Genomic DNA, 15,623 nt, shown 5'->3' on the forward strand with positions numbered 1-15,623 from the left:
ACAAATGGACGACTAAAAAGTTATTTTCTCCCTCTTGCCATGAGAATCAGTCTTTGGGGCTAGTAATGTCAATAAGATGTTTAAGATGTTGTAGGTGAAATTTCACTTTCTCTGTTGTTATTTTTGCTGCTTTGTTTAATTTAAGCCTGGAAATATAAAATTTTCAATATGGAACATTATTGTACCAGACATGTGCGCATGTATATAAACTGATCAAACTTGTGGTTCCTTGCTGCAATTGTTTAAAGTGAGTTTAAGCCGCAATAATTTATATAGATAGTGTCATGAAACTATTGAAATACTTTAGATTTGGTTTCAATGATCATTAAAGCTTATTAAACTTATTCAATTTGGTTTGATGAAATTAAACCCTATAATTTCACACAACTTAAGTAAAATAAGACTTTGTTAACACAATCATATATGGATCACAAGATTAACAAAAGTCTTAAGACTCCAAAAATATTGGTAAAAAAATGTGTATGAATGAAAAACTAATATCAAAATCTCAATTAACCAAAAGCAAGGCCAAGACAAATCTCTTAATAAAAAATATTGAAAAAAGCTCAAGAAACCTCTGCATCTGTAAGTAAACTTTCTTCGCCTCAGTCTTAGATTTCTTGAGAAGACTGGAAGTTCTGAACTCAACATTGTCTCTAATAAAGCTCCACCAGAGAACGGTTAGAGGTATTGTGGCGAGGTGCCAAATAGAGTGAGCTTTCATACGGAGAGGGAAGTCATATATCTCTAAAACCATAGCTAAGCCACAACCACCCACAGTTTCCAATTAGAAGGATGTCTAGAAACAGCGGCCCATCTTGCCCATAGGAAAAGCTGAGCGACTCCCATGGCCACACACACAATCATGTTCCAACCTGTAAACATTGAACTCACAAAGAATACAGAGAACAAAAAATAGAATTGGTTTCAGAAAGGAGACAAAACTTTTCTGTATATCATAGTCAAGTTTGTATAAGTTAATGTACATTATGTGTGAGGTGACAAAAGCTAGTACTGGAGGGGATACCATGACTCTTGCAGCCTCCACCCGCATATCAAAGGTTCTTAAGATGGATACGATGAGTGAGAATCCGAGAATGGCTATTGCAGATGAGTAGTCCAACGTCTTTGTGATGTCAACATCCCTGAGAACCATAGAGACGGATCACCAGAAGATTGTGGATGATAAAAGTAATGTGTAGATGATTACCGAGTGTGGAAAACTGCACTCCAGAACCAAGAGTTCATGCACAGGAAACCGTACAAACCGACGTATTGATAGTAACCCGTCTGGCTGTCTTATCTTTTTTTGGGAGGCAACTTATAGTATAGTGTAATGAAGATGGAGAGCCACCCATGGAAATGCATCGCTAGGCTTAGCACAGAGAAAACAACAGAAGCAGGCTCATGACAATGACCATCGGCTCTTCTTATCATGGCTACCATGTCTGTTTCCTGAACAAATTCATTGATTATTGCAGTTCTCTAAACATAACATCTAAATGTTGTAGCTTCTCAATCTTACCAAGGTATTCTCCATTGAGCCAGACATGGAACGCGTGGCCAAGGCTAGCAATTCTAACAGTAGGCTTGTCTTCTTAATTCTTAAGGTCACTGTTATTTATCTTGAACCTATAATATAGAAAATTAATCAGATAAAATTCTTATGTTTTTTTTGATGTTTTCTTTTTAAAATTCTGATCATAAAAAGAAACCCACTTGTACGCTTACTTTTTTGTGTACCATCCGTAGTCAGACTCGTCTTTGGAACACCTTGACATCAAACTCTATACCGGGTCCCAAACATCTTTCATGTTCCTGAGTTCATGGAAGTTTGATTACAAAAAAAAAAATACATAAAAAAAACAATAGAGGAAGAATAAAGTGATGTTCTCCTTCGAGTTGTCTCTTTAATTTGAAGTCTAGAACTTAATGCTAGCAATAGTCTAATACTCAATGCTAGTAGCTCCATTAAACCCACGTTGCGCAAAATGGATGTGTCGTGATGTGCCCTGCAAATGATAATATCTAAGTACTATAATATAACTAAAAACTAAAGTTTACTCTTTATAAAATGTTACAGGTTTATAAATCTAATTTCAAATCTTAATCTCAAAGCTTAAACTTAACTAAAAGCATTATTCCCCAAATCTCAAACCCCAATTATAAAGTTCAACACTTATACGACTTATAAAGAATTAAATCCATCCTTTTTTTTATCCTAGATCATAAATTCAAAATTTATAGTTGAACCCTTAACCATAAACTTTAATCTTAAACCCTACACTCTATCCCCTAAACCCCAAACCTTATTCCCAAAACCCAAAACCATATTTCTCAGCGCAAATAAGAAATGATAGATTTAAGTACCCAATGCAAATAATGTTTTAAAAATAAATAAGAAAGTTGGATTGTTATTGACCAATGCAAGAAGAGGGCGAGGATAGCCAACGTCTAATCTTAGCCGCTGATGAATGTTGATCTAACGAACAAAATGGTTTGTTTTTAATATTCAATATTTTATTCTATTGTTTTTCTTCTCCTATCTCTCCAGATATGTCGTTCTCTTATCTCTTATCTTTCATCTCTCTCTCCCCTCTTTCTCCAGATTTGTTAATCTCTTCATCTCATCTTTTTTCTCCAGTGGTCTAAGGCATGGTCTCCTCTCCTCTCCAGTGATGCAAGGCGGTATGGTAGTCCAGTCTCATCTCCCGTTTTCTCCTCGGTGGTGAGCAATCCAGTCTCCTCTCTCCTCCTCCATAGTCCAGTCTCCTCTCTGCTCCTCTGCATTTCAGTCTCTTCTCCGCTCCTCCGCAGTCCATGCTCCTCTCTGGTTTCCAGTGGCAGCTACATCTGATTCTTCTCAGCATTCCTGCATAAACATCTTCAATTTTCTTGTTGTCTTTATATTTCACTTCTTAGTTTCAACTTTTTGTTTGTGTATAGGACGTTTAACATCAACATATTGTTATGTTTAGGAATTTCATATTTCTTCTTGTAGTACTATAATCTTGTACAACTATTTCTGGTCTTATTTGTATTGTTAACATTATAATCAAAGCTTTATAAATTATTTTGTTATGACATTAACCAAAGCTTTGTCTGTTGCTATATTGGAATCAGAGATTTGATAATCAGACCCGTAGCTATATATTTGCTATAACTTTGCTAAGGATAGATTGTAGTTAAATACTGTGGCTATTAGATACGGAAAGTCTTTCGTTAAAAACGTTGCCAATGAGCAACGGACAATGTGGTGGCCATGTCGTCGCTATTAACTATGACCATTGTTCTCGCGAATCCGTTGCAAGCTAGCTATGAATTGGCAACGGCTCACATTTAGCGTGGACGCTGAGGCCACCGCTTCCATCCGTCGCCATCCGTAGCTTTTTATTTTCTCGCTAAGGATTGTCCCTCCTAGCTACATAAAATTCTGTAGCTATATCATTGATTTCTTGTAGTGATACTTGAGTACACAAAAGGAGAATTAGTTACCAAGGAGCTGTTTCCTTATCGTGAAAAATGAAAAAAAGGCTAGAAAAACAGCTTCATAACCAAATCAAGAATTTCTAACTTATCTTTGATTCTTTACCAAAATATTATAGTTTTGAATCATGAGGGTCCAAGGCGGTAATGTTTAAGATAATACCATTACCAGTTGATAGCTGCTGCTGTGCTGCGATGAAGCTTGTGCACCATGACGAACGTACGGGATGGTGAAGTCAACAGGTGGAATCAAATTTACACCAACATGTTCTCATCTAATAGGAACATTCTGTTCCCTATGTGAAATCTATACACATTACAGCGACACATACATAAGTTAGATCACATAGAGGAGGGATTGAACAAACCAGACGTAATGGAAATCCCATGTCGCCTCTTGTAACTTACTGTCGCCTGTTTTTACCTTGCTCATGCCTTCACAATGCCCTTTGCAGAGACCTGTAATCATCAAGAACATAAGGCACTTGGTTTCCGTATAATAATGGTGAGTGAAACACTCTTTAAAGAATACATGTAGAACCTTTTTCCTTTATGGTCCCGGGAGTAAAGTTTTGTGATATAACAAACTAAGTCCCACATTGGAGAATTAGACAAGGAGTGTCTAATATATAAATAGATGTCCAACTCTAATAGTACGAGGCCTTTTGGGATGGAAACCAAAAGTAAATCCATGCGGGCTTGCCAATTAGGCCCAAAGTGGACAATATCGTACTAATCGGATAATATAGAGTTGGACACGGGATTTCACAATCCCAACAATTGGTATCAGAGCCAGGTTGACGAGAAATCTGCAAGAAAGACCGAAATACCCTTTGAGTGATGAATGAGTGATGAATGGGTATCCTATGAGTTAGGAATGAGAGGTGTGTGGCAGAAATCAAGTCAGAAGATTCTGGAAGTCAGTTGTGGGACACGAGATGAATGTGATCCTTAGTTTGAAGGGGAGAATGTGATATAACAAACTAAGTCCCACATTGGAGAATTAGACAAGGAGTGTCTAATATATAAATAGATGTCCAACTCTAATAGTACGAGGCCTTTTGGGATGGAAACCAAAAGTAAATCCATGCGGGCTTGCCAATTAGGCCCAAAGTGGACAATATCGTACTAATCGGATAATATAGAGTTGGACACGGGATTTCACAATCCCAACAAGTTTTGCATCTCTGTCGCAAGACCTCAGATGAGAGATTTCCACTTTTAATGGTTTCAGTTATTCTGCTGCTTCATCTCCACTTTCAAAGCTAGCCCACATCTCCCAACCATCCGAGAACTTCTTAATCGCCTATCTCAACTTTTGAGTTCATGGTCTATTCAAAAACATGAAGAATAAATACATACCAAGTTAATTAGTTAAAAGAACACAGACAAATCAAATTCCCTCTCAATTAATATGGTTCAAGAGGCTGGGAGATTTCTGATTTAGACAAACAAATAGAAACTTTATAATCTATTCAAAACATAAACATAAATCTATGATCTGGTCGTGTGGGAAAGAACATCATGCCTACCTGCTTAATTATATGGTAGACATCAAAATCAGATCCAACAGAAAATGCAACAGTGAGTGACTGTGGAGATACTGTTTAATGATCACCATCTCTCTTGCCATGGACTCAATACGTCTGATTGAATCTGAAAATTTGGTTAGCGTGGAGAGGAGAATAAAAAAAGGGAGATATATAATTGTGGAGCTGATGGGAAGAGAACAGATTCATGTCGTTTGGGATGATAAACACAAGAAATTTATGAAGGCAAAGGAGAATCAGAAGTGTTGGAGCGGCTGTTTGCTCCACGCTTTGGAGGAAGACGAAGCGGAGAAGTTCGAGAGAATGAAAAATGATGTGGCAAAACATAAACTTTTGATTGGTTGATTATTTCAGCTGAGGTGGCATAGCTAAGAGGGCTTCATATTGTCCTTTTAGTATAGTATAGATGTTAGTTAATACTTAGTGGAATGTTGTTGGTCAACGGGGGAAACGTTAAATTAAAGTCTCACCAGACTTTTGGATGGATTAACGAGGACAAAAGACTTAGGCAAGGTAAACACATACGTTTGCGCCAATAAAGAACACAGTGCGTAACACATGATAAAAGCAAAATACTACTACTAGTATTTAAGAGAGAAGAAGACACTAACGCACGCTTTTATAACCAAAAAGCTTCAACATAACGCGACTGCGTTTGCGTTCAATAAACCCTTTACTTTAAGGGCTCCGTTTCCAAACTTAGAAGGAAACATAAAAGATCCCTAAAAAGAAAAAAAAATACCCGTTCCTCAGCCTCCACTGAATATGAGTGAGAAGCTCGTTTTCAGAAGCGGCGGCGACCGTTACTGCCATGGAGAGTATTTGGAGAAGAGACAGCTGTTTCTCAGGAGCTACCAGTTCTCCAGGAAACAGAGCTTCAGGGAGAAGGTTACTAGATCTGTTAGGAGAGTGAAGAGGTTTGTGTGGACACAGCTGAGATCCACGAGGAAGTTGAAACGCGTTTTCTGGTCTCGACTCAGATCGGCGTTTTTCTACCGCCGCAGACGCTTTTTCCGTCTCCTTCATTTGCACCAAGACGAGCCTTCTTACAACTGCTTCTAAAAGGTTTTAGAGAGATTTGGGAAACGCTTGAGTCAGTGTGTTTGTTCCTATCTTTGATTATGTTTTTTTTGCTTTTGCTCAAGTGAATCATTGTATAATCTCCGTTAATCAGATGATTAGTAAGCTTAATTGAAGTTTTAGATTTTATCATTATTTTCTTTCATTAAATTTGGTTTCTGGAATGGGAAAAATCAACATAAGGTTTATCGGTTGAGTGTGTACGGAGAAAATCATGCAAGAAACGTGAACTCGGCGTTGAATCACAACTCATTTTAAGACACGAAGTCAGAGAGTGGTTCCTCTTTGCGTGTCCCTTGGTCAACAAGTTCACAGCTACGTTTTCCTTCTAATGGGCCTCAGTCTTAAGCAAAATAAGCTGACTTTGGGCCCATAACATATAGCGACAATGTAACAGGGTCTCTTTCACATGTGGCCAAAACCCAAAATGTTGAATCTCTTTTTCAAACATCTCATGACAAAATGCTACTATCTAGTAAACTTTGTTGCAGTAAACTTTTTTTTTGGAACATTTTTTGGTAAAATGTTAAATATTATTACTAGATTTTCAATTTAAAACGGAGTTACTAGGAGAGATGCGAAAAATAATCTAAACAAAGAATTTAAACTGTGACAAATACTAACATGAAAGAACGAGAGAGCAAGGCAAAGAACTGGATACCAACGAAGCAGTGAAGGGCCTACTCTTCAGAACATTTTCTTGAACCATATACACAAATAACTATAAGAAATAAATATAGGAGACTTTTGTCTTTCTCGTTTGATCCTCTCTTCTATTCATGTGTTCCAAATGATTAGTTAGTGGCTTATCTTCTCCTTTATCTATTATTTAAGATATAAAACTTACTAAGATTTAATCATTGCACATGGCTCTCTATTTTCTTATTCACTATGACACCAATTCTTAATATTTTTTTCTCTGTTTTCTTTTGGTATGTGACAGCCATAGATAGACACATAGGTCAAATACATGGCAGCTGCATGCAGTCTCTCTCTGACTTGTATGGTTAAACAAGAACTGAACAAAACTCAGAAGATTTGGGGATTTGTAGTTTTTAATAAATACAAAGAAAGAATATAGCCATGTGCTTTCAGAATCTTTCCCTCACTCTCTTTATCATTAAATGGAGCCCCTTATTTTCTCTCATCAGTCATCATCAAACTGATCCTTGTTTGTTTCTCTTTTGATTCACTTGTCATTTAAGTGTTTTCTTAGTTTTAGAGCTACTTTCCGACCACTTCATCAACAAAATCTTTGAAAACATATTTTCCTTGTTTTGTATCTTCAAGACAAAACAATAATTAGCTCAAGATGTTGCGGATTCTTTGTAAGTACCGGTCAAGATCATCGTTCCAGTACCAAAAGCTAAGTCATCATCACGAGAAGGTCACGACAAAACATAACTTGGGGAAGAAGCTTGAGGGTAGGTCAAAAGGGTTTAGACTAAACCGACCAAGGAGGCTGGTTCTTAAGGCACTGGTTTTACCAAGAAGGATCTTGAGCATTTACGCGCGCATCACAGATAAAATGAACAGAGAAGGTTTCTATCCCAATCTCATTGTCTCTTCTCACTGGGGCTTCCCTATTGTATTAGAGAAGAAGCGCATATAGAAAAAGAGAGATAAAAAACAGAGAAATGAAACTGTAACCAAATGCTACTTATGATGTTTATATGTTTGTGTCTGTTGCCTAATAATGAAACACGACTTTACATTACTCATGCTTGGTCCACAAGCTACACATACCCCCACCCCCCACCCCCTATACACAGACATTATATTTGATACATTTTACACAAATATTTATTAGTAAGCTAAGTGTGTATCAAACTGATCTTTGTACTGAGTTTATGTATATCCTCCCTTTTTGAATATATATTTTTGAAAGTTTCACACTAAGTAGAGCTTTAGTCTCTTTAAGACATGCGAATGCGCCATGTTAACTGCAATGGCCAGTGAAACTCGAACTCGAGTTCCAAGTACACTATAAAGCATTTGTCTGGGATTAGTTGTTGATTCAACAATACACGAGATAGACTAGTAAACCCACTAAAACATACTATTATTTAATATAATTGCTGGAGATTAAGCGTGACAGATAAAGCATCAATTAAGGGAGAGCAAAAAGGCAAGAAAAGAGATAACATGAAAAAGGAGATGACCACTTTACAGAACATAAAAGACTTTACAAAACAGAATGTGATGATAACTCGTTTTTTTAAATATGTACTATAGTGAGAAGAACACATTTAAAGATGGAAGCTTGTCTGTAAAGTAACACTTTGAGAGAACCAAAAAGTATCATTATAAAGCTGTAAAAGGGTTGGTGAAAGACATTCTTGTAGAGAAGCTGATGTGACAAGAAGAAACTATTTTTCAGAAGGAGAAGGTTATATGAGGAGTTTGGTGTGTAAGAAGATGTGGTGGGTTGTACATGGAAGCACCAACAAGAGGAACTTACACCGCGATTGTGAGGTACATGTTGCAAGAACCTGAGGTTCAGATTCATATATTTTCAATGGTTAGACACGGAAATTTCTAAAGAAAAAGTGTTGTAACTTAACAGAACAAGAGTATATGTGACTTGGGGAAAGACTTGGATGAGATACTAAAGGGGAGGCTAGAGACGATAGAGGAGGAACCAGAAGCAGAAGAGCGAGAGCGGTTAGGAGAATCGCAGAAGCCAATGTTGGTTAAGGCTAAGATGAAAGTGGAGAAGTGCAAGACAATAGTAAAAGCTAAAATGAAAAGTGGGAAAGTGTTTTACATGTTGTGTATTATTGGTTTAGCCTCTAGACGAGGTTTTAATGATCTTGTTCTTCACTAAAACCTCCTCAACTCCTAATTTTCTTCTTCAGATTCTTGTAATTTTGTTCTTTACTTGACTGTGGATGTATATATAGGTGAGTGTGTATTTTTATCTGCTATACTTGTTGTGTAATGCAGTTTTATGTTTGTCTATGTTTTGTTTCTTTATTTCTCTGGTAGAGTATTCTTTTATGTAGCTCAATACATAGTATTTGGTGCAACTCAAGCTGAGGATTTAATTTGTTGGCTTATTCCTATAAGAGCTTATATATATGTAAAAGATACAACTGTAACTAGTTGTAACCTAGTAACTAGTATTAACCTATAGTACTGCTCTGTATTCTACATATTATATTAACCTAGTAGTCAGAGCCCACCCGATCTACGAAATCCAACTTGATCTTAACCGATTAGATCTAAAGTTGGTCCGTAGATTCTTGTCCATATAATTTCAAATTAATTGTCAGAAAACTATTATCTCGAGGAAACGTATTAGAAACAATGTTTCATATCAAAAGTTTGAAAAAATCTTAACAATAAAAAATAGTTAATTTAGTTATAACCAATTGATTTTAGTTAATTTAGTTATAACCAATTAGTTCAAAACCCATAAAGAAGTGGGAAATTAGGAATATACCTAATACAGTAAAAGTATGGCAGTTACTGTAGATAAAGTGTATGTAAAATTACATTTAGAACCCTTTGATATATTGAGTTTGTAGGTCACATTAGGTGCCCCGTAAGTTTAAAAATATTATAAAAATTTGGTAAGATTACGATTAAACAAAAATTTCATTTTTCTCTCTCATGGTCCTTATCTTCTTCTTTATCTTCCTCCTCTGTTTCTTTTTTTTATTACAGAATCCCGACCAAATTGTGGTGCCTTTGTGTTCTTGTTTTTGTCTTTGAATAGTCTGGCTGTATCGTGGTAAGTGGGAGAAGAACGATGAACAAGAACGACATCACTGTGTTTTGTTCCTGAACCTCCTTTTTTCACTGTTAGTCAATCTAGTAGAGACAATCGTGGCTCCGGCGGAGGGGAACCTTGCCTACTGTTAAGAAGATGAGAGGACGACCTACTGGTTCTAGCAAAAGACAAAAGCTTCAAACCTTATGAAACATAAATAATTGTGTGTTGTTGTTGTTGGTTGATTGTGTTGGTTGATTGGATGATGATTAGAACAGAAGAAGCCATCTACTAAACTTCTTGCTGTCCCCGGAAAAGGATTTTTCTTGGATATCTTTTTGGCGGACCAAGTGATACTGAATCGAGAGAAAACAAAATTGTTAGCCGTTTAACAATAGGTGTTTGTGGTATTAAATATGTTAGCAATTTTAATAAATTGTTATACTTTATTAAATGTTTCGTGACTTTTGTTTGTTGGACATGAGATATAATGTTCGTATAATAGTTTTTTGTTCATTTGAAATGCAGAATAATTGTAGCTCATATTAGTTGTCTTGCGTTTGTTTTATTCGAAGTGAACTAATCTTATAATACGGTTTTGAAATGTGCTTGAGAGTTACAACCACTTCTATTTCTATATCAAAATGCAATGTCCTGATATTATAATAATTAGCTGGCTAAAATAATTTATTAAAAGTTAAATAATAGATTATATATAAATATTTAGTTTTACAATATTTTGCACTAGATTTGACGGATAACTTAATTGTTATACATAATTAGATATGTTAGCCGGCTAACAATAAATATATTAGTTGTCTACCAATGAATTTGAATGAATAATTCAAAAGTTAAATTATTATGTATATTTAGATATGTTGGATAAATATATTGTTATATTTTATTAGATATTTTAGCCGTGTAACATTTAATCTTAGCATCTAATTCAAATATTTATTACTGTTTGTTATTTATGGTTTTTTACGACACACCAAAAAATTATTGTAGCCGGCTAACTCAATTTACATTACAATCTCTTTATTTATAATCCGTATAAATGAAACCATATATGTATCAGTTTTGTCAACTGGTCTTGGCATATAAAATAATATCCGGCTAAAATTTGTATTGTCTCGAAAAAATGTAAATGTCTATCCAACAAGAGCAAACACTATCAAACCAATCACTGAACTTGCCTGCAAAAATGAACCAGTGTGAGATGTGGTAGAATGTCAAACAATGAACTTGCATGAACAAAAGCTAATGGAAAAAATTAAACCTTCCAAAAATCGTAGCACATGCTTGACCATTTTCATTTGGCTGAGAATAGACTACATCAGATCCCGAAAAACGCATCACAACACAAGCCATAGTCACTAGACAAAATAACTATAGATCGTTCTTGAAAATAGGTTAATTAGATGGTTAAGTTTTGAGTTATCTGTTAGAGGAGACTGAAAAGATTACCAACATAATAAAAAAAATCTTTGCCAACAGAAGAATGGGAAACTAAGATTGAGGCTTATAGAATTTTGAATTCCTCATCATGTTTCTCTGTTGTAGAATCAGCATCCGATACAGTTGGCGGGTCAGCTTGAGTTAATATCAAGGGGCAGATACCAATTGATATAACAAAGAAAAAAACATTTATTGGAACGATAGACACCACACCACTACATCAAAACTTTCATCGAAAATCTACTAAAGCAAGAAAACAATCAAGTACGAAAACACAGAGCAATCAAAGAAAATAGTTGGAAAAAAATTAAAGAGTGGGTTTTGACCAAAAAAAAATTAAAGACTAGGCAAAAAAGAATACAATCCATAGCGTTCTTTTCAGTGGACATTACCAATCTTCAAGATAAAAATTGTTGGTCTTTCTCTCTTGCCTCCATGATGCTTATTCTTCTACCATCTCTTCACGCTTCTTCCTCCCTACGAGCTTCTCGGTCAACAAATGGAGTCGAGCATGCACGTTGGGGCAGAGATTGAGGAGCGTGAATACACGCGCCACCGCGAGCTCGACGCAGAGGAGGGAGAAGGTGGGGGTTTCTTATTCAGAAAAATCCATTAAACCTTTTGAAAATCAGTAATATGACACAACAATTACAAAGTATCAAGCTGGGTATAAGGAAGAGAGAGTACGAATTTGCAGAGATAGAGGGTATTAAAACAAGTTTAGTAGAGGAAAGAGGTGAGTGTAATACAAAAAGTAATTAATATCTTTGACATTGGAATAAGAAAAATGATTTTGTTCGAGATATGTTGTGAAAATAAATTTTTGCTAAAGCTATAAAAAATTACAAAGATCCCTTATATATTAATTGAGAAACATTTGAAAAGATGTAACCTCAATTTTGTATTAATTAAAAGAGGCCCCAATGCATAGGTGGCACTCAATTAGGTAGTCAATTAAATTCAATTGAAAAATAAGTAGGTCCACATTCGATTTTTATATGTTGTTAGATACATAAGTTGGTCAAACTATATGATATAATGATATGATATGATATTTTCTTTCCTTAAATAAAACCTACGGAATTACCATAAATGACTAATATATATATGACAATTAATGAGTTTAATAATAAAGATTTGATAACAATGTATATCTCCTCCATCATTTTTTGTTTAATTTTATATTATTAAAATAAATTAAACAATCAAATTAGCTATAAAAATAAAATTTAGATTTTTTCGTATATGTTATATTTTGAATTTTTAAAAACGACAATAAATAACTAAAACTATTAAAATTATTATGTTAAAAATTAATGATCAATGGTTTAACATTTTTATTATAAGAAGATACACATGATTTTAAAACCATATGAGTAAAAAATATCATTTAATAATAAAATAAATATATATATATATATATATATATTAAACACTATATACCATAAGATTACATAAATATTTTAATATTAAAACTTTCAATGAATTTTCAAGAACATTTATAAATTATAAATTTATTAAAGATTTCAGATTGAAAATTTTGTTATCGATGATTTAAATATTTTGTTATAAAACGATATGAACGATCATAGAACCGTATGATTATAAATTCTTATTTAATATATAACTATACAAAATATACTATTCCTAGAAAAATAGGTTGGTCCATCTTAACTTATATTACACTTTTTATTAAACTAACTATCGAATTGATAAATAACGTACCAAAAAATGTTTTGCACTTTCCTTAAATAAAAGCTACGAAATTACCTAATATGATTAACGTATATGTGAAAATTAACTATAATGAATAATAAATATTTGATAACAATTTTTGTATCTTAGTTCTTTTTTTAATTTTATATTATTAAAATATATTTAAAAATCACATTAAATATATAATAAAAACATTTATAATTTTTCTTATATGTTATATTTTGAATTTTTCAAAACGTCTATAAATTATTAGAAATTTGAAGATCCCCACTCTGAAAATTTTGTGATCAATAGATTATTTTTTTGTCATAATAAGTTACAAATGATCATAAAATTGTATTAATATGAACTTTTATTTAATATTATAAGAAGATACACATTATTTTAAAACTATATGAGTAAAAAATATCATTTAATAATAAAACATATATATTTATATATATATATATAGATTATACTATATACCATAAGATTACATAAATATTTTAATATTAAAACTTTCAATGAATTTTCACAAAAACATTTATAAATTATAAACTTATTAAATATTTCACATTGAAAATTTTGTTATCGATGATTTAAATATTCAGTTATAAAATGATATGAATGATCATAGAACTATATGATTATAAATTCTCATTTAATAAATGACTATATAAAATATACTATTCTTAGAAAAATAGGTTGGTCCATCTTGACTTACATTATATTTTTTATTAAACTAACCATCGAATTGATAAATAATCTACCAAAATTTTTTTTGCACTTTCCTTAATTAGAAGCTACGAAATTACCTAATATGATTAACGTATATATGAAAATTAATTATTATGAATAATAAATATTTGATAACAATTTTGGTATCTTAGTTCTTTTTTTTTAATTTTATATTATTGAAAGATATTAAAAAATCACATTAAATATATAATAAAAACATTTATATTTTTTCTTATATGTTATATTTGAATTTTTCAAAACGTCTATATATTATTAGAAATTTGAATATTCCCACTCTGAAAATTTTATGATCAATAGATTATTTTTTTGTTATAATAAGTTACAAATGATCATAAAATATAACGCATATGAATTTTTATTTAATAAATATTCAAACTAAATAATATATATATATATAAACACTAATGATTTAAAGCAACAAGATTGGCTGATCAATTTAGTCGTCCCGTTGAAATCTTTCAAAAGTATGTGAAAGACTAAAATCAAAGTAAATATGGATTTAGAATAGTAGTTATATTTTACTAACCAAATACCGAAAAAATCGAACCGAACCGAAACCAACCCGATATCCGGATTGAACACCCGTAATCCAAATGAAGCCAAACTATTGTTTCATTCTCCAAAATATAATAAAAATAATAACTTAATCCCGCGTAAGGCGCGGGTCTTATCCTAGTTATTAGTATTTTGGTAGCATAATAACATAGGGGTAGAAGAGTCCAAAACATTTATCAAACAGTGCCACACAGTATTTTAGGGTATATAACTAAATACACTAAAAAGCTTTGGTAGGGAGTGCAAATACTCTTGATTTTAAGTTCTAAATCCATCTAATTTAATATCGATTATGATCACCATGAGTATTCTTTTCACACATACTAAATGAGATAGAAAGTTGAAGTCACGAATCAACCATGCATCAACTAATCACCACGGGGCTTATACCGGTTTAGTATTAACTTCCAAAACTCATGAACTTCTGAGTTTCTCACATAGTATATAAGTTCATTTTTTAAGTCTTATAATTTGATGTGAATGATGATTCTAATATCAGCTAGTACGAGATCTCTTTGCCTAATTATAGCTCCCTTTCTTTTCCTTTTTCTTACGGTTCTTGCCTCCACCGAGCCACCTCCGACTCCCATATTGAGACATGACAACCAAAGCAGCGACCTAGTCTCCGCCATCGCCGACATGATTAGGGAATCTTATAACGGTTTTGGCACCCTACTCCTTCTCCATGTCCTCAACGACACAAATTTCTACAACAACCAAGAGATTACTTTCTTGATGCCTAGCGACGACCATCTTTCTCAAGCAGACATGAGCCAAGAGAGTCTAGAGACGTTTATCTTAAGACATACGATCCCTGCGTGGCTTATGATCAACCACTTGCTTCGTTTCCCAAACAAAACGCTTGTCCCTTGTAGCATCCCTGATAAAATGTTCGTTATCACAAAATCTGGTAGGTCGGGGGGACTATATGTGAACAATGCGAGGATCGTTTCTCCTAATATTTGTCGGAATTCTCGCGTAGCTTGCCACGGAGTCAGCAACGTTATTACATTCACGGAGGACTCCTTTTCAAAGGCAATGTTATCATCACCTGTGTTATCATCAGTCCGTAAAAGAATCACTTCGTCTAGGCACTGAAGCTCTCTCTATCTTTAATTACCACACAAAATTTGTAGGGTTTGAGTATCTTCTAAAGTTATTAAAAAAAGTTGTAGATTTCTCAAAGTCATATAAAGTTGCAAATTTATATTTCCACTTTCCTAAAGCATTAGTGTATTAAATGATTTCTCTAAAATCATTAATTAATTTCCCTAAGTAGTTGAAACAAAACTGTCTAGCTACTTGTTGTTTTCTCAAAACATTTT

At 33.5% G+C, this 15,623-nt stretch overlaps 3 protein-coding genes across 4 annotated transcripts; 2 read left to right on the top strand and 1 right to left on the bottom strand.

Moving 5' to 3' along the window:
* Positions 1 to 759: 759 nt before the first annotated feature.
* Positions 760 to 1,156, bottom strand: LOC125610016. The gene is made up of 2 exons (XM_048781661.1): positions 946 to 1,156; positions 760 to 875 (listed from the first exon to the last, which is right to left on the bottom strand). The coding sequence occupies exons 1-2, from the start codon at positions 1,154 to 1,156 to the stop codon at positions 760 to 762; spliced, it is 327 nt and encodes a 108-aa protein (XP_048637618.1).
* A 4,415-nt stretch (positions 1,157 to 5,571) lies between these two features.
* Positions 5,572 to 10,354, top strand: LOC106352139. Of its 2 annotated transcripts, none has more exons than XR_007314457.1 (2): positions 5,572 to 8,591; positions 8,683 to 10,354. XR_007314457.1 is itself a non-coding variant. In XM_013791817.3 (2 exons), exons 1-2 carry the CDS (start codon positions 8,511 to 8,513, stop codon positions 8,941 to 8,943), a joined length of 342 nt encoding a protein of 113 aa, XP_013647271.2. In that variant the 5' UTR covers positions 8,107 to 8,510; the 3' UTR covers positions 8,944 to 10,354. The 2 variants fall into 2 exon arrangements, 1 of the variants encoding a protein (XP_013647271.2); XM_013791817.3 differs by having other exon boundaries at positions 8,107 to 8,591.
* A 1,434-nt stretch (positions 10,355 to 11,788) lies between these two features.
* On the top strand, positions 11,789 to 15,396 carry LOC125610017. The gene is made up of 2 exons (XM_048781662.1): positions 11,789 to 11,873; positions 14,798 to 15,396. Exons 1-2 carry the CDS (start codon positions 11,789 to 11,791, stop codon positions 15,394 to 15,396), a joined length of 684 nt encoding a protein of 227 aa, XP_048637619.1.
* Positions 15,397 to 15,623: the final 227 nt, after the last annotated feature.

Source organism: Brassica napus, chromosome A6, assembly GCF_020379485.1.
Source record: "Brassica napus cultivar Da-Ae chromosome A6, Da-Ae, whole genome shotgun sequence".
Classification (NCBI taxonomy): Eukaryota; Viridiplantae; Streptophyta; class Magnoliopsida; order Brassicales; family Brassicaceae; genus Brassica; species Brassica napus.